The sequence below is a fragment of the Mercurialis annua genome, linkage group LG2 (genome assembly GCF_937616625.2).
Source record: "Mercurialis annua linkage group LG2, ddMerAnnu1.2, whole genome shotgun sequence".
NCBI classification, from domain to species: domain Eukaryota; kingdom Viridiplantae; phylum Streptophyta; class Magnoliopsida; order Malpighiales; family Euphorbiaceae; genus Mercurialis; species Mercurialis annua.
In genome coordinates, this window is record NC_065571.1 from 10,031,215 (window position 1) to 10,058,916 (window position 27,702).

General features: G+C 33.1%; 3 protein-coding genes, 1 non-coding gene and 1 pseudogene across 4 annotated transcripts; all 5 read left to right on the forward strand.

The window, feature by feature from the left end:
* Positions 1-2,037: 2,037 nt before the first annotated feature.
* LOC126670802 (small nucleolar RNA R71) lies at positions 2,038-2,144 on the forward strand. Its single transcript, XR_007638798.1, has one exon. It is a non-coding gene; the product is annotated as a small nucleolar RNA R71 (small nucleolar RNA).
* Positions 2,145-4,574: 2,430 nt separating this feature from the next.
* LOC126668156 (uncharacterized) lies at positions 4,575-10,196 on the forward strand. Its single transcript, XM_050361370.1, has 4 exons — positions 4,575-5,709; positions 5,776-5,873; positions 6,030-6,299; positions 10,143-10,196. The coding sequence occupies exons 1-4, from the start codon at positions 4,575-4,577 to the stop codon at positions 10,194-10,196; spliced, it is 1,557 nt and encodes a 518-aa protein (XP_050217327.1).
* Positions 10,197-14,076: 3,880 nt separating this feature from the next.
* LOC126668157 (2S seed storage albumin protein-like) lies at positions 14,077-14,505 on the forward strand. The gene has a single exon (XM_050361371.1). It carries the CDS (start codon positions 14,077-14,079, stop codon positions 14,503-14,505), a length of 429 nt encoding a protein of 142 aa, XP_050217328.1.
* Positions 14,506-18,476: 3,971 nt separating this feature from the next.
* Positions 18,477-21,674, forward strand: LOC126668158 (protein HOTHEAD-like; annotated as a pseudogene).
* A 4,750-nt stretch (positions 21,675-26,424) lies between these two features.
* On the forward strand, positions 26,425-26,976 carry LOC126666905 (2S seed storage albumin protein-like). Its single transcript, XM_050359811.2, has one exon. It carries the CDS (start codon positions 26,425-26,427, stop codon positions 26,848-26,850), a length of 426 nt encoding a protein of 141 aa, XP_050215768.1. The 3' UTR covers positions 26,851-26,976.
* Positions 26,977-27,702: the final 726 nt, after the last annotated feature.

Below are 27,702 nucleotides of genomic sequence, written 5' to 3' on the forward strand. Positions count from 1 at the left end.
AATTCCACCACTTCTGGACCAATGTTGCGCCGAAGTTTGAATGGTCCACTCCATTTTGATATAAGCTTGCCTGCACAAGATCCTTGAGAAGTATTTAGCATAACAAACTTACCATCACTAAGGTTTTCTGGCTGCAATGGTCCTATGTCATTAGTCTTGTGACTGAGTCTCAACTTCCACCCTGCCCATTTTTTGGGTTTACGCTTTCGTGGCTTTGCAGGAGGTGGAAGTTTCGCAAGTGCCCGCTTCTCTACTGACTGCGCAGGTTTATGACATAATGGCTCGCACATTGTTCCCTCTTTGCTTGATGGCTCGATTTCTCGGAATATCTCAGGAATGGACAAGTACATAACTTCCCTCTTGTTTTCATGCCCGCTTCCCTCAACATAGTCGACCCTCATGCATTTTTCTTCATTGCTCAAGCATTGTTCGCTCTTCTTCATTTCAAACTCCACGCTTTCTTCCTCTATTCGCAGAGTCAGCTTGCCCGCATTCACATCAATGAGTGCTCTGCTTGTGTTCATAAATGGGCGTCCAAGGATCAATGGGCATTCTTTGTCAATCTCATAGTCAAGGACGACAAAATCCACTGGAAATATGAATTTGTCGACCTTAACTAATACGTTTTCCACGATCCCATATGGCTTCTTGACCGAATGGTCAGCCAACTGCAGCATCATTGGGGTGGTCTTAACCTGTTGGTCACCAAGTAGTTGCCTAAACAAAGATAGAGGCATTAAATTTATACTGGCACCCAAATCACAAAGACAGTTAATAGTTTGCAAATTACCAATAGTACAAGGAATAGTAAAACTCCCTGGATCTTCGAGCTTTGTTGGTAATTTGCTCAAGCTAATGGAGCTGCAATTTTCAGTAAATGGAGCCGTATTCTCATCCCAGCTCCTCTTGTTCATGAGGATGTCCTTCAAAAACTTGGCATAATGCGGCATTTCTCGTAATGCGTCAGCCAAACTGACGTTGATTTGCAGCTTCTTGAAAGTATCTAAAAACTGATGAAACTTCCAAGTGTCTTGTGGCTTCTTCAATCGCTGAGGGAATGGTATTTTGGGTACATACGGAGGTAGTGGAGTAGGTTTAGTGACTACCTTTTCAGGTTCCTTTTCCTTACACTGCTCCTTTTCTGCCTCTAATATAACCTTCTCTGCATGAGCTTTAGGCAATACTTTTGAACTCCTTAGTGTTATCGCCTTGACTTGCTCTCTTGGATTTGCCTCAGTAGTGGACGGTAAACCACCTTGATTTCGGTTTTGGAGTGCTTTAGCCATCTGCTGTATTTGCAATTCTTGATTGTGAATAGTAGCAGCATGATTCTTAAGTGCTTGTTGAGTCTCTGCGTCCTTCTTTAGGATCAACTCCATCATCTTATCAATTTTGTTGTGCAGAGACTCTCCATGTTCGTTCTGCTGGAAACCAGGTGGATGCTGTGGCATATTGTTCTGATGGTAAAAGCTGCCTTGATTTTGGAAGTTACCCTGATTCTGCTGTGGTCTTTGTTCTCCTTGAAAACTAGGACCTGCCTGATTGTGGGTCTGATTTCCATTATCCTTCCATGAGAAATTTGGGTGATTTCTCCACCCTGGATTGTAAGTAGCAGCATATGGATTATTTCCTGGTCTCTGTCCTCCCACATAGTTGACTTGCTCGTTGAACTGCTGCGACATCACATAGCACTCATTCGCCATATGGCTAGGATCTTCACAAACCTCGCAGTTGCTCTGAATTGCAGCAACATTATGAGTGTTGGGTGCTACAACTTGTTTTGTGAGAAAATCCTGTAGTAGTGACTTGACCGTCTCCACTACTGGGTCAGTAGAAACTTCCATCACTCCTCTCTGAGCAGGTGCTTTCGCCCTCTCAGTTGGCCAAGAACAGCTGTTCACTGCCAACTCATCTAACAGCTCAAATGCTGCATCAGTGGTCTTCCTCATCAATGACCCTCCTGCAGCTGTATCAATGATGCTCCTGGTCTGATCATTTGACCCATTATAGAAATTTTGGATCAAATTCTCTCTGGTAATATGATGATGAGGAACTTTTCTCTGCAATTCCTTGTACCGCTCCCATGCGTCACTCACTGATTCTCCATCCAATTGCTGATAAAGCATGATATCTCTAGTCAGCTTTGCGGTCTTCGCCATGGGAAAGTACTTGTTCAGGAATGCCTTGGCCAAATCTGGCCATCTGTTAATGCCAACTCTAGGCAGAGCGTGAATCCAAATTTTCGCTTTATCCCTCAGAGAAAATGGGAATAAGCGCAGCCAAACTTCATCTTCTGTCATGTTACTGAGCTTGAATGTACTGCACACCTCCAGGAAATTTGAGATGTGCGCATTTGGATCTTCATTTGGTAGCCCATAGAACTGACAGCGGGCTTCTAACAACTGAATGATACTGGTTTTAATCTCGTAATGGTTTGCCCGCACAGGATGTGCAAAGTAACCATGCGTATTATTTCCTACATTCGGCTGAAAGAATTCCATCAATGTTGGTTGTCTCTGCCTGTTATTATTCTGTCCTTGCAGATCTTGTGGATTCTGCAGATTCTGCGGATTCTGCAGATTCTGGGGATTCTGCAGATTTTGGGGGATTACTCTGTTATCCCCTTCATTATTTAATCCAAGCGGATTACCATCTTCGTCTGCCATATTTAGATTCTTTTGAGCTGATTTTCTGATGCTTCGCTCAAAAGTTGTGAGATCTGGTTGAAATGTTTCTAAAGGTAGACCTTTGCGACGTGTATTATGCATACACTACAAGAAGAGTACCTGTATCAACAAAAACAACAAAACCCACGTGTAAAACAAGAAAATAAAAGACTAAAACAAGCCGAGCTATCCTAACTTAGATGTTAAAGATATGCTTTCCCCGGCAACGGCGCCAAAAACTTGTTGAGATAATTTGCTGCAAGTGTACAGTGTCAACTCGTAATATAGACTGTGAAGTCCAGATATCGTACCCACAAGGAAAGCAACTAAATACACCCAATTAAGATACTCAATTTGGATAGCCAAAAAGATAATTTGGTTGAAGTGATTTAAAATTAATAAAATAGATTTAAACAGATTTAATTTAGAATAAAAATAAGCTTTGAATAAAAATGGGTTTAAACAATAATAAGGAAGATCAGGGATTATTAATTTTCTTTATGTCATTAATCTCATGGGATATTTGGATTATGTTATTAATTTAATGGTTCAGGCTAGTCTAATGCATCTATAACTCTCTCTCAAGCCGCTATAGATAAAAATATATAAATAACCAATTAATAGGCAGATTACTCACTCTCGTGTTATAAAATACCAAATCAAGTGATTAAATGACATTTATTAAGCAAACCTCAAGAACACGTATTCATTAACTCACTCTCGTGTTATTAATTCATACGTTGTTAATTAACTGATCTATTTCAATTAAGCTCTCTCAAGTCATAATTAAAACATAGGGCAGTGAATGAATTGGCCAAAAACATTCAAGCATTATGAGCATTAATTAACACATCATTTTAATAACAATCCAATATCCCAATATGATCAAGTAGACATAAGTCCAATTAATAATCCCCGAAAATGGGTTTAGCTACTCATAATTAAAGGAAATTCAACAATAACATATATGGAATTCATGATTAACAAGAACACAACGGTAATTGATCTCTCAATAATGTTGTACCTTAACTCCGGAATTCCAATATGTTTTGCGTAATAATCCCAAACTATCGAGTAGAAATGATACTAAAATAGACTACCTCTAATGGCTTGTCTATGATCTAGATGTAAACTACAAAATGTATGATCTCTAAATTGAAAGATGTTTAAGATCCCGAAAGATTTATTGATCTCTAAAGGATGATTTTTCTCTACACAAATGCAAGCTATTTATAGAGGTGCTAGGAGTGGAGCTCAAGCCAAGAATCCCTCTTCATATCATGGAGTTGGAGTGATGATCAAGCATTGAATATCTTCTTTCCATGTAGAGCGGAGTAGGGAGCAAGTTCTTCCATAAGCGTCTTGAGTGAATCATGATTCACTTATCTCGTTTCCAAAGATAGCTTGATTAGATATCTTCTTGATTCATACTTTGAGTGCAAGCCAAGAAAAGATCTCTTTGAGTGTGAACACAATATATGTGGCTTATGGAAGGTGTATGAGTGTATCGGTCAAGAATCCCCTTGCGATTCTACAAGAATCGAAATGATCCCCAAGAAGCAGTGATCAGCCGGCCCTTGGCCGGCTCATTGTCGTGGGCCGGCTGAAGGCCGGCTGAGCTGCTGTTTGTGGGTTCTTTTCTGGTTCGGTTCGGTTTGACTCGGTTTGACCCGAAACTTGGTTGGCTTTCTTGAACTCAGCTCGAATCCTTCTGGCTCTGACTATTTTTGCATTTTAACTCTGTTTTATTCCTAAAAACTCAAGAAACATTAAATATTTACATTCTACAAATAATTTATCAAATAAGCGAAATTAACTAAATAAGCGTATATTTTACATCATAAAATACTAAAAACTAGTAAATAAATGACCTCTAAATAACGTAAAATATACACTTATCAACGATCCATGCGTATGGCACTTATTTCGAAGAACAAAATCAAGTTTGTTGATGGCAGCATCACAGTACCTGGAAAGAATGATCTTGGATATGATGTTTGGGAACGTTGCAATACTTTAGTGCTCTCATGGCTGATGAGATCACTTTCACCCTCTATAGCTCAGAGTGTGATTTGGATAGATTTTGCTAAAGATCTATGGGAAGATTTGCATGAAAGATTTGCTCAAGGAGATGCAGTAAGGATCTCTGATCTTCAGAATGAGATTTATTCTTTAAAACAAGGTAATTCATCTGTCGTTGATTATTTCACTCATTTGGGGACTGTTTGGGATGAGTTGAGCAATCTAAGGCCAATTCCTACTTGTAATTGTCATTCAACTTGTGATTGTGGACTTGTTGAAATTGTGAAGAAATATCATGATCAGGATTTTGTGATAAGATTTCTTAAAGGTCTTAATGACAAATTCTCTGTGGTTAAGTCACAGATTTTGTTAATGGAGCCTCTACCCTCTATTAATCGTGTATTTGCACTTGTGATCCAACATGAACGAGAAAATGGTGAAAATGTCTCTGCTCAGCCACAGATGATTGAATCCAACATCTTGTATGCTGGAAAAGGAAACTTTAATGGTCAAAACTACATGCAGACTCAATCTGCATCTAGTTCAAATTTTAAGCCTAACACTGGTTATAATCAGTACAATACCAATGGATCAAGGAGATATAGTAACAACAAGAAACCAACTTGTACTTACTGTGGAGGCTACGGCCATCCAGTTGAAAAATGCTTCAAGAAGCATGGATACCCTCCTGGTTATAAACCACCAGTCAGAAACTTCAATGGAACAGTAAACCAACTTGAGATAGATGAATCTCATAATAACAATGATCCTCATGTCAATGGTGAAGATGACAATTCACCCATGATTCTCACAAAGGAACAATACAATCAACTCATAAGCTTGATTCACACTCAGAATCCTGCTCAAAGTTATGCTCAGAGTCATGCTCATGCTCAGAGTCATGCTCAGACCTATGCTCAAAATCAGACCTATGCTCAGAACCAGGCTTATGCTCAGAATCAGAATTCTCAACCTCAGATTAATACCCTTGCTGCAAACTTCAATCCTATTGAAGAACCAGGTATTATTCTGAATTCTAGTTCAATAGAAAGTAAGATTACAAAATTATCTTGGATAATTGATACAGGGGCAACTGATCACATAGTCAGTTCCCTTGACTCATTGATTAATCCAAAACCAGTATCTCATGTGTTTATAAGACTACCTAATTCACAAAAGGTTCAAGTAACACACATTGGTGATGTGTGTCTTTCACAAAATTTAACACTGCACAATGCACTGTTTGTTCCCAAATTTAGTTTCAACTTGATATCTGCTAGTCAATTGCTGAAAAATAATAAATGTTGCTTAATGGTTTATTCTAAAACATGTTTTATCCAGGACATTATCAATTGGAAGACGATTGGTATAGCTGAACTTCGCAATGGTTTATATCAATTAGTGCATTCTGATGAATCTGTTTCATGTTCAAATAATATGTTTGTTAATTCTTGTAAAGTTTCTTCTCAAAATTTGTGGCACTGCAGATTTGGCCACCCTTCTTTTCCTAGAATGCGTGCATTGTATCAACTAGATAATAGAATAGACACAAACCAAGACTTTCAATGTGATGTCTGTCATCTAGCTAAACAAAGAAAACCTTCATTTCCAGTAAGTACTACTAATGTCAATAATTGTTTTGATCTAATACATATGGACATTTGGGGCCCATTTCCTATAGCATCTTTGTATGGTCACTTTTATTTCTTAACAATTGTGGATGACAAGAGCAGATATGTATGGATATATCCAATGAAAAGTAAATCTGAAGTCAGGAGTTTAATTGTCAATTTTGTAACCCTGATTCAAACACAGTTCTCATATAATACTAAATGCATAAGATCAGATAATGGCAAAGAATTTGATATGGTTGATTTTTATGCATCCAAAGGAATTATACACCAAACTTCATGCATTTATACACCACAACAAAACAGTGTGGTTGAAAGGAAACACCAACACTTGCTAAATGTGGCTCGTTCCCTTCGTATTCAAGCTTCTTTACCTTTAAAATTTTGGATAGATTGCATCTTACATGCAGCCTATCTCATAAATAGAATACCTTCCCCTATTCTTGATAATAACAGTCCTTTCTTTGTTTTATATAAATCTCAACCAGTTTTTGATAATCTTAAAGTCTTTGGTTGCCAATGTTTTGTTTCAACAGTAGGTCCTCATAAGAATAAACTTGACCCTAGAGCCAACAAATGTATATTCATTGGTTATCCATCTAATGTCAAAGGATATAGAGTATATGACATTCTAACACAAAAAGTAGCGGACAAACAGATCAACTGTTCAAATACAAAATTTTAAAAATAGCTTAAAATTGATTAAAGTTTTTAGATATACAATATAATGTTTATTTAAAAAATTCAAATTACAAAAACACCCTGAAATGCTCAATTAATAATAAATTTAATATGAAATGCTCAATTAATAATAAATTTAACGGTTTTGTAAATAAAATGTAGTTTGGTAACCGAAAAAGAATTTAACACTTTATGTTCATGTTAAATTTAGTATTGATGCAAAAGAAATTAAGAAAGTCAGCAAAAATGAAGTTAATATATACGTATATGTTAATTACATAAACCACTACATATCTATCTATATCTATAATCTATCTATAACTATCTTATATGTGGGAGGAGGACAGGTAAAATTACTTTAGTAGGTTTCATTAAGGGTATAATTTATAATTAAAAAATAAAACTAATAATAAAATATTATAATTACTTAATTTAGGAGTTCAATTACTATTGAAAAACAAAGTCAATAAGTTAGAGTTTGACTCATACATAACTTCTCAGAAATTTAGTTAATAATTTTTGTTATAAATATGTCAACATAAACGAAAATTTTAATTTTCTGCAACATCACCTTGCCAAGCAGCAGATGACTGATTTCGGTGGTGTGGTCAGTTTTGAGGTGTGGTTATCCTAATTTTTAAGGATGAATAATATTGAGTTTAGAGACTATTTAGCTCACTACCTTGTCCTTTTATTTTTATTTTCTAATTCTAAACTGTACGCTTTATTATTCGGTGGTTTAATTGACCTTTCATCACCAAATTTTCTTTTGTCAGTTTGGGTGGCCAAAGTTGGGAAAATAACATGTATTTTTATGTTATTATTTTCAATGTTGTGTTTTTCTTTTTTTTGGCTGTTAACATGCGGCATGATTGAAAATGGGTCATATAAATATTTAAAGTAATATTTAAAATAATAACTACTTTTAAACCCATTTTCAATCATGCAGCATGTTAACAGCCAAAAAAAACAAAAACACAACATTGTTTTATATGACCCACATGTGGATAAACAATAAAAGTAGTTGTTTATTGAAAATGGGTCATATAAAACACTATAACATGCTGTGGATAAACAATAAACTATTTAAAATAGATTTATTATAGTGTTTTATTAACAAAAAGAATATTATTATATATAATATTTAAAGTAATATTTAATATATTATGGGTCATATAAATATTACTCATGTGCGTAGCACTTTGTCTATTTATTTATTTTTTTGTAAGAATTTAATTTATATAAAAAATTAATTATAATAACTTATTACAAAATGGAGGTATTATATATAATAATTTATTACATATAACGGGTCATACTAATATCAGCATGTGTTGTAGTTTTAATAAAATAATCAATAATAGTTAATAAAAATTAAGATATTTTATTTAATAAAATTAATATTATACATATAACGGGTCATATAAATACCGCTCACGTGCATAGCACGTATTAAAAAAATTACGAAGTCAAATAAAAGTCTAATTCTAATATATAAAAAAATGAGTGTTTGATTTGAATAAGGACCGGGAGTTTAATCGTAAGACTAATGCTAATAAAGAAATCAAGTACAAATACAACTCTAATAATAAGATCTAATAATTCTAATTAGAATTTTACTAGGATATTACTTTTTATACGCATAAAAACTACATATCTCACTATATAATATGGCTGTGGTGTTAATGTAATGGGCAAAGAAAGAAAACAAATGTAATAAATAACGGCAATAGAAAGTTGGCCCAAAATTTTACTGGCTATTAAGCTAAGTAAGAGTGTCTCAATCACATTATTTTAAAATTCAGGTGGGATTAATATACTTTAATCATATTATTACAACAAAATAAATATCAGCAATGATTAAAATTTAACATTTTAGTTTTTAAAAGAAAATCTAAACATAAAAATTAAAATCCAAAAAAATATAATAAAAACTGTAATAGTTTTATTAGTGTTCAATATATATAATGAGTTATATAAATATAACTTATATACTACAATATCAAAATAAATATTATAAGAATCAAAATAATATAGATAAAAGAATAAGTTATTTATAAATAACGGGTCACATAAATACCACTCACATGGATAGGTTATGTACATGAAAAAGATATCAATTTTTTTAATTTAAATAAAAATTATTTATAAAGAATGTTTAAAATATATATATATATATATATATATATATATATATAACGGGTCATGTAAATGTCGCTCACGTGCGTAGCACGTGGCGAAACGCTAGTACTATATATAAAAGTACGGAGGGGGGGACAGACACTTTTACCTAATAGTTCTTGTTAATTTATTAGTTAGTTGGATATTTTAGTAATTTACTAATTAATTATAATTAAATTAGACATTTAATTAGTATTAGAGTTATAATGTAATTAGGATATAAAATAAGATAAGTTGCTGCATTAGGATATAAAATTAGGTAAGTTGCCGCAAAAAATACTAACCTAACCGTACAACAACTCTATAAATGGTACTATATAATTTGGTTGATGCATGAGTTGTGTGCTTCATGTATGGATTTGCTTTCTTCTGTAGCTGCTAACCAATATATGGGTATTGATGACACTTCGTCCATAAAAATCATAAGCCTTCACAATACATGTAGAATTATTATATTTATAAGTTTAGTTTTAATTTAATTTAATTAAAGTTAAAATAATTTAATTAGGATAGTTGTGTTTAATTAGGACATAATTAGAAAATAAATTATGACTAAAAGAATAGGGAATAAGGGATGATGTGGACGCCTAGGAATATTGTTGGATGACATGGCGAAGGAGGCGAGCATGACTCAGCATCCAAAAGCCACGTTGGACAAATACCACTGGAAATTATTTAAGAACCACCGGAAATTCACTAATAGTGAGTAGAGTAACTCTTTTGTAACATTTTGAAATTCAATAATTTTGCAAAAATTTGGCGAAAGTTGAGTGATCCCAGAATTTTCAACCCACAAATCTGAATAAACTTTAGTGAGTTCATAATGTGACTAATAATATTAAGTTAAATAAACCTAAAATACTCAAATCATACACTTCTCATATACACTGCAAGAAAAATGTTTATTACCGACAGAAAAATTGGAAAAGTCCATATTTGGTCGCTAATTGGAATATTCCAGTCTCCAGTAGTCGCAAAAAGCCTAGATCCTGAAGGTTTTAGGGACTGGGATTGATATTCGGTCGCAAGGAAAATTTAGAAAAAGGGACTATTCCTGTCGCTAATAATTTATATTGCGACCAAAGTTATTCATATATGTGATCAGTTTCTCTTCGTCAATTGCTATTGCACAATATTAATTTATTCTTAAAGCAAGCATATTATTTTAATATTAGTGATCCAAATTCGGTCAGCATATAATTAATAGCGAAAATTATATTACACTATTTGTGACCGAATACGGTCGCAAAACTATTTTTTATTTTTTTATTATTTCGGCTCCAAATTTGCTCACAGTAAGCATGAGAATATTTATACAATATTATAAATGCCTATCAAACTTAACATAAACTATAAAATTGTAACCAAATACTCTGCAAAATAATTGTAATAAGAGTTACAACTAACCACAAAATAGATTTAATTACCTCCAACCTATAATTCAAAAAAAAACAATTCATAGCCTTGATTATTTTGTAAAATTTTGATGATCCTTTGTAATTCTTTTTTTGGATTTGTCTACCATTCCTTGTGGTAGAGATTTTATATCAATCATTTATCTAAAAATTTATATAATAATAATCGAACAAAATCTGTTAGTTCAACCAATACAATTTAAAAATTAAAATCAGACCGGTTTCATACATCTTTAAAAATAAATATACTGTTCAACTATTTCAATTTAAAAAAATATTATAAAAACTGAAAATTATTAAACCATTAGACCATAAAATAGTCTAGTTTTTTTTATGTTTTAAGTAGAACCGTATTCATTTATTAATTTTTATCTATCTATTAAAATGTCAACCGGTAATCACACTTTACCATTTGATTTGATTTTTTTTATAACAGTGGTAAAATATAAGAGAAACTAAAAACAAAATCATAGAAACTATCAAAAGAATTTTTTTTCGGTTTGGATTTTTTTTATGAATCCATTCAATATTTTGTATTTGAACAGTTGATCTGTTTGTCCGCTACTTTTTACCTAAGTTTCTAGCGTGCCATCTAGAGTGTGCCGCTATTTGTGCAAAAGTTTAGAGTAGCGGTTTTCGCGACTTCTCGTGGCTTTAATATAATTTTATTCTTAAAAAAAAAAAATTACATGTTGGTGTTTTATGTGTCAGCACAAACCATACTCCAAAAACAGATGTAAAACTCAAAAACTTATGCAAATGACTCGCCATTTTATACATCTTCCACGTTCTTCACATGCACTCTCTAAAATCTCCTACAAATAAACCCATTTACATTTTGCACTTCCGCCATTAACTACCAAAAAATGGCAAAACTCATACCTACGGTAGCTCTCATCGGCATTCTCCTGATTATCATAGCCAACGCATGTCAAAGTATGCTTTTACAGTACTGTATTATGGGATTAATGTAAAATAATGAAATATGTTTTTTTTGTGTGTAAGAATTTGTGTGTTTGTTGGTGTAGATAAGCACATTTTTATCTGTGCTCGTAATCTGGTTTTCCTTTTTTGTTCTTGGTGTTATAAAATAAAATGATGTATTTCTTGTCTATACTTTTTAATTGTTTAAGCATGTTCAAATAGCACGACCCTTGAATAGTTGACTAAAAATAGATAAAATAAATTAGTAGATTATAACAAAAATTAAGATATTTATTATAACCAATTTTAATAAAGTGATTGAAGCATTGTTCCATTGAGAAGATATAAAGGCTCGACGAGCAGACTGATAATCTTAGAGATTGAACATTAATTACAGATTGAAAAGAGCCCAAGGACCTGGACAAGCTCGACAAGATCATGAGCGACATACCCTTTGAACTGCTACGAAAAAAACCATCGGATTTTAAATTAGCACGATTTAATTAAGAAACTTTTTTAAATATAAATATACAGAAACATAATTCTAGTAAAGGAAACCCCACTTAATGAGCTTGCGGAAGGATGGCGAAGAAAATGTAGCTCAAAAGGTGGAATCTCCAAACTGATTTTGGGTTATTTCTAGTAAAGAGTTAAACATAATAATTTTATTTTTTAAAAAAAATATTTATTGAAAATGTTCTCTATTTATTTATTCTCCATCAATTTTATATTCCTTTTAATGATTAGTGAATGATCTGATTCCTTTACTTATGGATATAAGTTTTTATTGCCCAAACATGTAAATTTTTTGTGTTAGTTATTTATTTTATTATATTTTTGTTTATTAAATTAAATTTATAATAAAATACCTACTGAATAATTTCAATTCCGCTGCAGCATATACTTATCCGGTAACAACAATCCATTTGACATTCACATAATAAAAAAAAACTTCTTCGAAAATTAATTAGCTTTCTCAACTAGTGTAGAAGGTAACATAAGTGATGTTTTAACAATAAAATTTGACTGGTAAATTCAAACGATAATAAAAAGTCGATCTAAATTAATGTTTCCATAAAAATAGAAATATAGTTGACTGTTTTAACTAAAAAGATGTCAGAATGACTAAAGCATATACAATTCATCTTTTTCTATTAACAATATCTATATCGAAAGTCACAAGAAGTGACAAAAGACTAAATTATAAACATTCACACTGTTTTTGAATTAACTATAATAAAATTGTGATGCATATTTTAATTATATATATATATATATATATTGTTGTTTTCGTGGAGGAGCTGCAGTTATGTCGGCATGCTGCTGCAAATTCTCAGCAGCTCGGTTTTGAGGCTGTTAGTGATATAAGAGATGGGGCTTCGGGGAATGACTTTGAGGATGCAATAGAGAGAGTTTATGCATGTATTTCTAAGACTTCTTTATTTACTCGACTTTGGAAATCACAGGCTCCACCACGTGTTAAAATTTTCATTAGGGTATCTCTTCACAATCGAGTTCCCACTTTGAATTTTTTGGCTAAACGATTGATAGTCTCTCCGGATAACAGTATGTGTTCTCTCTGTGATGTTGTGGAAACAAAAAGAACATTTATTTATCCATTGTGTCTTTGCGAGGAGTATTTGGTGTGGTGTTATTCAGAGATTGGATTTAGTTTGGATTACTCCGTATTCTTTTGATGATTTTATGGTCCAATGGAAGAGTATGATACCTAGGGGCCCTTATTGGAAGCTGTGGGAGATGCTATAGTATTTGATCGTGTAGGAAATTTGAAAATATAGGAATGGCAGAGTTTTTTGGAACGAGGTTTCAAACAAGGATGCGGTGATTTTTAGTTGTTTTTTTAAAACTGTTTTATTTTTTAAGAGTTGTAATAGGAGTTTCAGCTATTCGAGTTTGGATTTCTTTATGAATCCATTCAGTATTTTGTATTCGAACCATTGATTCTCGCCCACTTTTTTTTGCCTAAGTCTTTAGCGTGCCACCTAGTGTGTGTCGCTTCTTGTACGAAAGATTAAAGTAGTGGTTTTGCCACTTTTTGTGGCTTTAATATATATTTGTCCAAAAAAAAAAACAATAGATGTCCATTGTAAGAGAAAGTCCTCAAAAGAAGAATTTTAAGTGATAGAAACATAAATGCATGTGACTGATAATTTGCAGAACGGGTATCTACATAAATGCATATGAATTTTTGTTTTTTCCTGGAACATAATTTATATGTATAAAAACTGGACTTTCCGGAACATAATTTATATGTAGATAAAATATCAAGAGATGTCGTTAACTTACCCCTAAATAAAATGATCAAAACTGTCAAATATTCACAAGATTTTGTACATTGCTGTTCTAACTTTTACGCGTAAGCACAAACCGCGCGTACTACAAAAACACATGTAGACACCTCAAAAAGACAAAACTTATATAAATGACTCGCCATTTTATAATCTTCCACGTTCTTTACATGCACTCCCTTAAATCTCCTACAAATATACCCCTTCTCATTCACTTCCACCTTCAACTCCTGAGAATTAAACAACAATGGCAAAGCTCATAGCAACAGTAGCTCTCATCAGCATTCTCCTGATCATCATGATAGCCAACGCATCTTCCGCCCGCAGAACCATCATCACCACCGTCGAGATCGACGAAACCAACCCAAACCCAACAGGAACAGAAGGGCAATGCCGTGAGGAAGTGGAGAAGCAGGACTTGAACTCCTGCGTGCAGTACATGAGGCAATCAATTTCAGGGGAATCCGAAGGAGGAGGAGAAGAAAAACAGCAGCTCCATCAGTGCTGCAGTCGAGTGAAGCAAGTGCGAGATGAATGCCAATGTCAGGCGATCGAGTCTGCGTATCAGGAGATGAGTGGAGAGGTAATGAGACATCAGTACCCGAGAGTCATCCGTAGGGTAAGGAGCATTCCATTGTCTTGTGAGCTGAGCGAAGTGGAGTGTAGAATCAGATAAATCTTATTCTGAAAGCCAGACTTGTAAATAAATAAAGTAAATTCACTCACTATGATCATGGACTCATGGCTGTGTGAGTGATTTCTGTGTAATCCTGTATACGTAATCATGTCATCGTAGTATGCTTTTCTCAGTAATACAACAATGATGTTGCGAGCTCGAAATTGAATCGGCTCCTACCATCTGCAAACACATAAAATCAGCAATGTCCAATTCAATTTACTGAAATTTTTGCCTAAATTAAACCAGCAAAAATCATCAAGATAAAAACAGAAACCAACATAAAGCAATTAAAATGGATTTTACGTTTTTTTTAAAAAAAATGGGTTTCGTCAATTTCAAAGCTTCAAAAAGTAAATTTTAGAATGTCAATTGCATCTTCTATCTTCAGATAAGGCTGTGAGAAATTAACGATTGAAAGAGTAGGAGAAGAGTTTGTGGAGATGAAGAAGATCGATGACGATGATGAGAGCTCTTAAAAAGAAGAGTTTATTTTAATTTTTTAAATGGTATATAATCTTATGTATCATGTGATATGGCATCTGATGTGGCAAGAATAAAAAAAATATTACTCCGATCGCCATATCATTAAAAATGGCGTGAATTTGTAAAAAAAAAATAACTATCTCAAACAAATGATAGAAAGTTAGTTACAAAAATACAAATTAAAGATTTGATACAAGATCTAAAAATTTGGCACCGATTATGTTAATAACCCTTAATTTGTCACTTAATGAATAATGATCGATGTATGAAAATAATTTTAATTGTCTTCGTTTCCTACATATATAAATAGACAAAAGTAGTTTTTTTAAAAAAGGTACATAAATGGTCCTAATGTTTATTCTAAAATGTGAGATTTGGCGGTCCATAATTTCGTTTCGAGACTCTCTTTTTAGAAAGGCCATTTGTTTTCACCCACGGATCGATTTACCCTCACAAAGTCAGTCCTAAATAACCTCCCGGTTTGTTATGTGTGTTCCTAAAGCCTTCTCTAGCTAGTGGTTTCACCTCTTGAGAGACATATGCCTCGCTTTTTTTTTCTGAATGGAAATTCATAAGGTTCTTTGCTAAAATAAGGTTCTGATATGCCTCGTTTCACCCATGATACTTTGCTGAAATAAGAACCTTTGCTAAAATTCATAAGGTTCTTTGCTAATATTCTTGCTATTCGAATTACTACACCAAAGAAAATTTCATACAACAATTAAGAGACAAAATAACTAACTACGGGATAGATAAAGAACCCATATAATATAAAGGAATGCTATGCAAGAAAACCTTGATCATAATCAATCTCCCAGCCGGAGATAGCAAACTTCCTTTCTAGAGAGCTAATTGATCTGAAAACTAGCCACCATAGATTTCCAACTAATTGAGAATATCATAAACTGAAAACAAAGTATCAACATCAACATTAATTCCAAGCATAGAACTCTAATAATTAATAGACAAGCCTGACACCAACTCAAAGCACCGGAGAACCCGTAGGAGACTCTTGAGCAAATCAAAATCTTGAAGAATAAAAAGTAGAGTATCATCTGCAAATTAAAAAATTGAGATTGGATCAGATATCCTTCAATTCAAACCCCCTCTAACAAGTTGTTACCAATTGCCTGACTAATTAAAGCCTTAAGAACTTCCACTACAGAAAAAAACAGCATAAGAAAAAGTGGATAGCCCTGTCTCACACCCTATCTCATTGAAAAGTTCTTAATAGGATTGCCATTAATAAGGACTGTAAGTAAAAAGGAATCAAAGAAATTCAAAGTCCAGCGCAGTCAAATAAGTCAAAATTCATTCTAGCCAGCATCTTTAACATAAAATGTTAAGATATATTATCAAAAGTCTTTATGAAATCCAATTTTGGATAAAAAAATTCCCCTTTCGCAAAGAAATAATGTAAATGATTTCTGAAGCAATCATATGACAGCTATGAATGCTTCGCCCTCTAATAAAACAAAAATGATTCTCTCAAAATAATTCGAGGGAGAATAGGAGAAAGCCTAGATTTATTATTTTTTAAAACCTTAAATAATATTGATTGCATCCGAAGAATCTCCTTCCCAGGTTTACCTATGTCCACGAAGTTTTAAGAACAACAACTTCATGACAATCACAATTAGGAAGAAAAGTTTTGTGCTCCATGCTTTAGACGATGCAAAATTTGAAAGTAAAGGAAAGTGAAAAACTTAATAAAGACAACAAAAGATGAAGCAGAATTGAGAAGATTAAAGAAGAATTAATGGAAGCCTCGGTGAAATTAAAATTAAATTTTGTCATTTAGGTTTTTGTTTATGAGAATTAGGGTTGAATTGAAGAAGATTTGTACAAGATGATGTTTTATTTGTGGTGTTTCAAAAAAAAATTGCCCGTTAAATATTTAGTTAGTGAGACCCACCAATGATAAACTTTTTTGTCAATAAAATAATCAACTGGCAAACCCCAATGGAAAAATGGGTTGGTAAGGCGCTAATCTGGTTTAAGTTAGGTCGCAGATTGTATGCAGTCGTTTAAAATTTATGGTCAAAATCTACCTCCTGTAAGGGACCTACACTACTCGGGTGAGGATTAGTCTGAATGTGAAAGGGTTAAAGTTGTCGTTTCATAGTTGAGACCTGTTGAGGAAATCTCATGGACCATATACCAAAAAAAATAAACTGACATCGCTTGCTGATTATACAAAAAAAAATTAATGACATGGCAAGATCTGATGCGAAATAATAAGCGCCCCATATGCCAAAAAAAAAAAGGTTAGAACATCTCTCGGTGAAAAAACAATTTAAGTTTAATGAACCAAAGAAAAATTAAGTCTAGAAGCTGTGAATTTGAATTAAAAGTTCATTTATTGTCAGAATAAATTGCCCTGTATTAATCGCTTGCTGGGATATAAACGGGGCAAGCCGAGCCCAAATTAGGCCAAACTCGAGCTAGAGCTCGAACGTGTTATACAAGCTCGAGCTCGAGCTCGAGTGTGTTATACAAGCTCGAGCTCTAGTTCAAATGGGCACAAATTTTGAAGTTCTAACTCGTACGATATACGAGCTTGAACTCGACTCAAATTCAATAAAATACAAATAATTATTAAAAATTATAATATTTGATGTGTTTTAAATTATTTTACTATAAAATATAGCATTTAATCTGCTAAGATAATAGACTTAAATTAAAAATATAGAAAGCCAAATTAATAAGAAAATATATTAATATTTTTTATATAATATAAATATAAGACTCCTATAGGCCCGTATAGACTCGCGAGCCTCATAAGCTTCAATAATTGATACTTGAGTTCGGTTCGAATTGAAGTTCAACTAGCTCGAGCTCTGCTCGAATTTTTTGAATCGATCTCTAGTAGCTTGCGCGTAAACCAACTCATTTACCCCCTTGGCCACTTGAATATTTTACCATAAAGCTGCTTTTGTAATTTTTCAATTTTGCAATTGCAAATTGTTTAGCACCAAACGATAAAGTTCATTTCCTTATCTTCTAGAAATGTTACTTATTTTGAATAGTAAGCAATATTTTCTTACAAGAAAACTATAGTTGTAATTTTCTTCAAGTTAGTACACTCAACTTGAGATAAACCAAAATTCAAATGCAAATAAACACTTAATTATTTTGTCATTCTATTCTATTAACATAAAGTTGACCGTCAAACACTCTCACTGAGTTCTCCATTTAAATAAGTAATCTTCAGAGTTTTCAGAATTGCTCCGATTGGTCATAATATTACATAAATGCAGCCAATTTTTTAGATTGTTAAGCAATTCTTGTACAAGAAAAACTAAAAATGCAAAACATGGAACGTGTCTTTTTTACAGCTCTTCTCTTTGTACTACTAAACTTGTCAGAATCATCTCCTCTGCCTCAAGGTACATTATTATAATTATTTGATTATGTATTTTTTACTTCTATATATACACTATATTCAATTGTTATAATGTTTTGTGTTTTGGTCTCAGATTTGATTATGATGACTTCAGATGTTAATGAGGTCTCAGGAAAGTCTTTCGATTACATTGTAGTTGGGGGAGGCACCGCAGGTTGTCCCCTGGCGGCAACTCTGACGGAGAGATTCTCTGTTCTTTTGGTCGAACGAGGTGGTTCTCCATATGAAAACCCACTGATTTTGAAGAAAATGTACTCTTCTTTCCTTGTTCGTCAAACCGACGTGGCTCAAAGATTCGTCTCTCGGGACGGAGTTCCGAATTTCAGAGGGCGAGTGCTCGGAGGAACTTCGGCGATAAATGGCGCATTCTATAGCAGAGCTAGTGATGATTATGTTCATCGAGTTGGGTGGGATGAAGAAGTGGTGAAACAAGCTTACGAGTGGGTGGAATCAAAAATTACTTTCAAGCCTCAGCTTACTCCTTGGCAATCTGTGCTTAAATTTGGTCTGCTTGAATCAGGATTTGTTCCATTTAATGGGTTGAGTTTGGAACATATTGAGGGAACAAAAATTGGTGGGACTATATATCTATGACGAATTTGGAATAAGACACCCCTCATCTGAGCTTCTAGGAGCAGGAAATCCAGAGCATATCACAGTTCTTTTGAATGCAACTGTAAAAAGCATCATTATTCATGAAAAAGGTATGCAAATATAAAAATACCTACATAAACTTTTATTTTATAACAGTTCTTACATAAAAAAATATATAATTTTGTTGTTTTCTGTTTTAGAATAGACCATATATAGTTAATTCATAATATTCTTATAGTATATGTTTGATGAAAATCTGTCAAATTTTATGTTTTGACGCTTCGTTTTATTTTCCGTAAATGATTTTGAATATTTAAAATTCTATAGGGACAATTATTATTACCCTCATAAATTTAGGTATAAACTACTACTATTTCCCCTCACAACTTTAAAATTTATATTTCTCCCCTCATGTTTATATTTTATAGGAGTAACTATTTTTTAAATCCAAACTTTTGTGTATGTTCAATTTGAAAGCGTTTAAAATATTTGTTCTCCCTTCTCTCTAAAAGAAAAATTCTTCATTTGTTCATCCTTTTAAGGGTGGAAGAAGATGATTTTTCCGGCATTAGCCGGAAAATCATTTTCTTTCCGCCCATAATACTATTTACTATAGATCTACTATGTCCTTTAATTGAATAAAGTCTTTGGTTATGAAGTTTTTTGAGTTTTGATTTGTATTTTTCATATTTGAATAAGTGTAAAGGTTTTTAGTGTTTGTAGATGCTAGATCTATCAAGATTTTTGATGGGTTTTCGAATTTGAGATCCGATTCTTTAAGATCTAAAATATATGTGGGGTGTCTTTTAGATCTATACAAGTTTTTGAAGATCTTAAAAAATGGGGGTTTTTAGATCTTTCAAAGTTCTTGTAGATCTATATTCGGAGAGTTTGAAAACCCATTTAAACTATTGTAGATCTAAACTTAGGGAGGTTTGTTGGGTTATCTTTGATAAGAGTTCATTGAAGATGAAGATCGGAATGCTAAGCTCAACCGGATAGAGCGGTTTCAAAAGCAAATCGGAAGAAGAACTATCCAAGTACTCCGTCTACGAGAAACATAGTTTCATCGTTGTTAAGTTTATGCGGAAACATGCACGGATAATTTCTCACTTTTGATTATTTATTGCTTATCCGGAATTGTTACTTAGCTTCTAATTGTTCAATTTTGAAAGATCATACTGTGGGTTGTGATATGACTTTCATATTTTGTACTTGAATCTTCTTAATGAATTTCTATCGTTTGGAAAAAAAAAATTGAAAGCGTTTTTTTGCAATATGATCAAAACTTTCAATTTTATTTTTTAAATCCACGACTTTGCATTTTTTATTAATTGCGACCAAACGTTTATATTCACTCTTTTTTGTAGTTAGAAAAAAAAATTAAAATTGGTTGTAATTGATAAAAGACATAAAGGTTTGAATTTAAAAATAAAATTTAAAGTTTTGGTTACAATTGTAAACAAAACAAAAGTTACAATTGGACATAATTGTATAAAATTAAAAAAAATTGATCGTAATTAATAAAAAAATAAAAAAGTTTTGATTTAAAGAATAGTTTAGCCTATTTTATATAACTGAAACCCCCTTATAAATAGGGATTTTATTTACACAAAAACTAAATATGAGGGAGGAAATAGTAATTTTTTAAAAGTCCTTGAAAAAGTAATAGTTCAGATCTAAACTCATGGGATAATAATAATTATCCTTATTTTAAATTGATACCCTTTTATAGAAAAAAAGATATAATTTCATCAATTTCCATTTAAATGTTTTCATGCAACATAATTCCTGGATAATAAAACTGATGATGTGTTCTTCTACAGAAAATGAGAAGGCAGCTCGTGGCATTCGGTTCATCAAAAGTGACAGCAACACAGATCAAATTTATGAAGCTTACATAAATCAACCACATGAATCAAGTTCGAGGGGAGATGTTATATTATCAGCAGGAGCATTAGGAAGTCCACAGATACTAATGTTAAGTGGCATCGGACCAAAAAAACATCTTCATAAATTCAATATCCCACTTGTGCTGCACCTTAGAGGAGTCGGCCGAGAAATGCAAGATAGCCCCGCTATCGCCTTTCGAGTAGACAACAAACCCAATTATCTACTACCAGAGTCACCTCAAGTTGTATGGATTGCAGAAGAATTCAAATTCATTTTGGAAGGCATCATTAGACCAAGGAGCTTAAATGCAACATTGGCTAGTATGGTCATCAAGCTTGCATTTCCACAATCAACAGGGTGGCTAAAATTGAACAACACGGATCCTAGACAAAATCCGATAGTGAAATTCAACTATTTTTCGGCAGAAAAAGACTTGGATGGTTGTCCGAAGATGGTTCAATTGTTGCAAAAGGTATCAAGGTCTAAATCTGTTCTTATGTTCCTTCAGGATGAACTTCTGAATAATCTGACAGGATCTGCAAGTCTTGATAACCCGAGAGATTTCTGTAAGAGCAATGTGACGACGCTTTATCACTATTACGGAGGTTGTACCGTTGGATCGGTTGTTGATAGAGATTGCAAAGTGTATGGAGTAAAGAATTTGAGAGTGGTGGATGGATCAACTTTCTTAGAGTCACCAGGCACAAATCCAATGGCTACTGTGTTAATGCTAGGAAGGTATCAGGGCATCAAAATCCTGAGAAACAGGGAGAAAGAATTCCACAAGTGATTTTCACAAAAAAAAATTGCTCTACTTTTTAGATAGATTTATTCGGCTAAGGCAATTCTACAAGTAATTGTAATAAACAAATGTTTTTTTTCTTTAATAAATGAAATATATTACCATACTTTGAACATAAAAATATCATATCGAAAATAATATTAAACATGAAGACATTCTTTGTTTATTTTATCAAAGCTTAACCCATGTAGAGGTCCCTGTACTTTACACTTTTTTTTTCTGTAGGTCCTTATACTTCATTTTTGTATTATCTGATCCTTCTAGTTACATATTTTCGATTTTCAGGTCCTTTTTGAGTTTTTTTAAGTCCATGTACTTTCAATTTTTTTCCTCCAGTCCCTCTAGTTATAATCTTTTTTTCCTCCAATCACACAAAAAGACTGGAAAAAATTTAAAAAGGATCTGAAAATAAAAAATAAAATAATAGAGGGATTTGATAATATAAATATGAAGTATAAGGACCTACGGAAAAAAAAGTGTAAAGTACAGAGGCCTCTACATGAATTTGGCCTTTTATCAATTAATGAAAGTGTTTATTATTGAACAAAGGATCACTTTGGCCCCTCAACTTGGCACAAAGTATCAAAAACGTCCAAATTGAGAAAACCGGATCACTTTTACCCTGAACTTGTCAAAACCGGTACAAAAAGACCCCTATGCTGACGTGGCACCTTAATTGGAGAGTGAGTTACTAATTAATTAAAAATTACCCTAATTAATCATATTTAAATACTAATTAATTATAATTTAAACCTAATTAATTCAGGGGCCTTTTTAGACTTTTTTCAAAAACAAAAATCAAATTTTTTTCTCAGTTTCCGGCGAGGAGGAATCTCCTCGCCGGAAAAACGAAGCTGCTGCTCCTCAGGAGCAGCAGCTCCGGTCTGTTCTTCAGAGAACAGACTGTCTGTTCTCTGAAGAACAGACGAAGGGTCTGTTCTCTGAAGAACAGACCCGCCGTCTGTTCTTCAGAGAACAGACGGCCGGTCTGTTCTCTGAAGAACAGACCCGCCGTCTGTTCTTCAAGAACAGACCTGGTTCTGTTCTTGAAGAAGAACAGATACCCAGATCTGTTCTTCTTCAAGAACAGACCCACGGGTCTGTTCTTGAGGACCCACGGGTCTATAAAAAAATTTAAATTTTTTTAGTTTTTTTTGTTAAAAAATTAATTTTTTTATGTTTTTATTAAAAAAATTGATTTGGGGATTAATTTGTTATATATAAAAAAATTTAGGGGTCAATTTGTTATATAAAATTTTAATTTAAAAGGATTAAATTGTTTTTATTTTAAATTATTAGGAGTTAATTTAAAATGTTAAGAAAAAATTAGGATCATTTTACCCTCTTTACCATTTAAAACCACCTAGGATTAAAGAAACCCGGAGTGTGTATCTCACTCTCTTAAGTGAGAGTGGGGAGGGGTCTTTTTGTACCAAATTTAACAAGTTCAGGGTAAAAGTGATCCCGTTTTGCTAATTTGGACGTTTTTGATACTTTGTGCCAAGTTGAGGGGCCAAAGTGATCCTTTGTTCGTTTATTATTCATCTAATAAATGGATAAGGTATATTATTTCGTACAAAAACATAAGGCAACTAGACGTTACATATTCAAACTATGACCAAACTGATAGAAATATTCGTAAAAAATATTGGCAGTTTTGTCTGTCAATTTTACAAATTATGATAATTGTATAAAACTAAATAAAAAGGATGAAGAGTTCAATTGATAAAATAAAATATTTGGTATTTTATGTTATTTTTACAATAAATTAGTCCATATTTGAAGATATTTTCTTACTAATTTTAATATAATAAGAAAATAATTGAAATATTAAAGTACACATTAATATAACATCGGTTATATATTTTTTCAGATTAATTTTATATTAAATCACCACCTTTGCACTCTTTTTTTATCACCGCCTTTAAAAGTTTTCATATAAAACCACCACATTTTAAAAAAAATCAAATCTATTATAGTTTTATTTTGGAAAAAGGTTCAAATAAACCCCTAACGTTTGGAGTATAGATCAAGTAGGCCCCTAACGTTCGGAAAGGTGCAATGAGAACCCTGACGTTTTCAAAACATATCATCTAAGCCCTCTTTATTAACACCGTTTCAAAACAAATACAACGCCGTCTGTTTTTGCCAACGTGGCTCATTTATTTTATTTTATTTTTATTTTTATTTTTGGTAAGCTCATCCGGTTTCCAAGGCTTCGCCCTGACTAATCCGGATCCGACCCGTGTCGCGCACCTGGCATGGTGGGTGAGTCTGCCAGTGGGAATTTCCTACATTCACAAGGACTCGAACCCGAGACCTTGTTTAAGCGATATCAAGCCGCTTACCATTTGGACCAACCCCCATTGATAACGTGGCTCATTTATTGTTGACATGTAATGTTAAAATTTATGACCTGGACAAATAAAGTATGACCTAAAGAACATGTCATTAACCATTATCATTATTTACACATCATCACCATCTTCCTCCTTTTCTCTCTTCAATTTCTTTTGATTTCTAATTCGAACTTAAACAGCCACTCCTTCAATTGCCCATCTCAAACCAAATCCTACTATTTGTACTAAATCTATCTAACTGATTTCAATTCGATGTGTCTTTAAAATCAAAATCATCCTTCTTGTCTCACAAATCTACCAAGATCTTCATAGCAGGCCCCCGCAAACCGGTGGTCGTCCAAAAACTGAAATACCTTGGCTTCACTAACCATATCCTTCGCACCCACCTCCGAGCTCGACCTCACTCGCCAATCCGACGTGGAATCTTTCTTTACCTCCACACTAACCGCAATTTGTAATAAAGAAAGATTGAGAACGGTGACCATAAAATTGATACGGTACCGTTTTGGTTGCAATGTACAATCTCTGGGATCTAATAGGAAGATATGTCCCCTTAGTGAAATCAGTGAATTGCATTAAAATGGAATCAAGAAACACTAATTCCTGCATTTTACTTCATTGTAAAATACACCGATGAAGGACGGATGATTATACTCAATTCACTTTTGAAAATGCTTTGGGTAATTTGTTTATGGTGTTCCTTTTAGAAGGCATATTTTCTGGTGTTGTTCTTGAATGGCTGCGGGCCTGTGGCTAATTGGTAAAAAGAATGCAGTCTGAGAAAATAATTGAAGTCTGAAGAAGATTACCTTTTTTTTGTTTATTTGGATTTTCATGGTGTTTTTGTTAATGGAAGGTGATGATGTGTAATTGCGGCAGAGATTGAATGGAAAAAAGTAATAAGAAATCCTTTAACTTTTTAGTAATCAAGTGGGAAAACTGGAAAATATGGGGGTTGTTTGTAGACTTTTTTCCTTATTATTTACATGTCAGCAACGAATGAGTCACATTCGCAAAAATAGACTGCGTTGTAATTATTTTGGAACGGTGTTAGTAAGGAGGGTTTAGATGATACGTTTTGAATACGTTAGGGTCCTCGTTGCACCTTTCCGAACGTTAGGGGTTTATTTGATTTATACCCCAAACGTTAGGGGTTTATTTACCCTTTTCCTTTTTATTTCCAGCAAATTTCAAATGAAATTCCATAATAGATTTAAATTTTTTTAAAAGATCTTGATAAAATTGAAAAAAACAATTAAAAGTGGTGATTCAATGTATAATGAATTCTTACAATAATAGTTTGCCACATCATTTCCATTAGCCTAGTTAGCAAAAATTCTCCGGATTTTAAACGGTGATAGATTTGAAAAAATTTGAAAGATGGTGATTTTATATTACAACTTTTAAATGTCGTGATAAAAATGAAAAAAGATGTAAATATGGTGATATAATATAGAATTAACTCGATTTTTTTAATTGTATAATAATTAATCATATAAACAAGTTTAAGAATTATACGGTTAATTACATATAACCTTTACACGAAATCTCAGAAATAACACGAGCTATTAAAACGTGTCAATTCAGGACACCACCTTTCGTTTTTTTTTTCAAAAATAACATCGGCAATTTACGTTAATACTCTTTTCACTTATAGAATTTAATTATTAATTAAAAATTATTAAGATAATCATTAAAATTAGAGTACTGACTAAAATATACTACTATGTTAAGATAAGTTAGAGTAGTAACCAAAATAAATTGCTATTTTGAGATAATTGTACAGAGTACTAATTAAATATAAAATCACCACATTTACACGAAATTGCAAAAATAACACGACCTTTAAAACGTGGCAATTCAGGGCACCACCTTTTATTTATTTTCAAAAACAACATGGGCGCATTTTTAGTGGCGTTTTTGCTGACGTGGCATGACACGTGGCACTCCCATCGGATGTCCAAATTAGCAAAATTTAATCTAAAAACGTGCCCATGTTGTTTTTTAAAAAAAATGAAAGCTGGTGCCCTGAATTGACACGTTTTAAAGGTAGTATTATAAATGAACCGATAATTAAATTGATAGAATTAATTAAACAGTAAACAGTCACCATACCAATTGAGTTCCATGTTCAGTTTTAAAACATTGATACGAATTATGACAAAAAAGAATCATGAAAACTATCGCAAGAATTTGCATGTTGGTATTCTAGGTGTAAGCACAAATCATTCCACAATAACATATGTAAACACCTAAAAAACTTATGTACCTCACTTGCCATTTTTAACATCTTCCACGTACGTTCTTCCCATGCACTTACTAAAATATTCTACAAATACATCCATTCTTATTTTCACTTCCATATTCATCAACTGAAAATGGCAAAACTTATACCTACAGTAGCTCTCATCAGCATTCTCCTAATCATCATAGCCGACGCATCTTCCGCCCGCAGAACCATCATCACCACCGTCGAGATCGACGGAACCAACCCGACAGGAGGAGGAGAAGGGCAATGCCGAGAGGAAGTGGAGAAGCAGGAGTTGAGCTCTTGTGTGCAGTATATGAGGCAATTAATGTCAGGGAAATCCGAAGGAGGAGGAGAAGGAAAACAGCAGCTACAGCAGTGCTGCAGTCGACTGAAGCAAGTGAGAGATGATTGCCAATGTCCGGCGATTAAATCTGCGTATCAGGAAATGCGGGGAGAGGTGATGAGAGATCAATGGCCGAGAGTTATTATTGGAGTCAGCTTGCTCCCGTCTACTTGTGGGCTGAGCCAAGAGTTCTGTAAAATCGAATCTTAATCTGAATGAGTGACTAAGGTGTAAATAAATAATTAATGTATGATCATTCACCAACTTATGATTGTGTGACTGATTTATGTGTCATCTTGTACAATTATGCACGTCAAAGTATGGGAATAATGTGAAGGGATGAATTATATCTATTTAGTTTTTAGCAGTTAAAACATACTGCCCATGAAAAGAAATTTGATCCACCACTTTCTCCAAAAAGATATAAAGAAGGATTGGATTCTCTAAAATTCAAATGAACTTTAGGGGATCATGTTCACCATTTACACCATTCATTGTAAAATGAATGGTGGAGATTAATTTGATTAAAATTGTACATTTTTTATCTACACCGTCCATATTACAATAAATGGTGTAGATCGTGAACATGACCCCTTAAATTTATTTTGAACTTGAGAGAATCACAATTTTAAAAAGAATTATGTCAAATTTTGTATTTATTAATTTCAATTTTTATCTTGTGCAAAAGGAAAAGTCTATTCAAATTTGGCCAAACTCATTTTAAAGCCCATGTATTTTTACCGTTTTATTTATCAAGTTATTTTTCAAAGTTCCGTGTTTATTAGGTCTACATACTTCGCATATTTTTTTTGGATAAATGATGATTTATAAAGCACTACCACAAGGAGTGGAAGGCAAAAGATTCCAAAACGGAATCAAAGAGGCATAACAAAATTATCCATACATCTAAAAAAGTCATTACCCGAATAAGGGAATGACGGATGAAAAGCTGAAAAAAATTGCACCGCCTTACAAATACATGAATAAGCTAGTAATTCATGAGAAATCTCTACGTCATTGAAGACCCGATTGTTGCGAGCTTTCCACAAGTCCCAGATTCCC

Coding starts and splice junctions, on each gene's coding strand:
- LOC126668156 (XM_050361370.1), top strand. CDS start 4,575: ATGCGTATGGCACTTATTTCGAAGAACAAAATCAAGTTTGTTGATGGC. Junction 5,874..6,029: donor CTAATTCACAAAAGGTTCAA/GTAACACACATT, acceptor TGTTTTATCCAG/GACATTATCAATTGGAAGAC. Junction 6,300..10,142: donor AAAGAAAACCTTCATTTCCA/GTAAGTACTACT, acceptor GGAATATTCCAG/TCTCCAGTAGTCGCAAAAAG.
- LOC126668157 (XM_050361371.1), top strand. CDS start 14,077: ATGGCAAAGCTCATAGCAACAGTAGCTCTCATCAGCATTCTCCTGATC.
- LOC126666905 (XM_050359811.2), top strand. CDS start 26,425: ATGGCAAAACTTATACCTACAGTAGCTCTCATCAGCATTCTCCTAATC.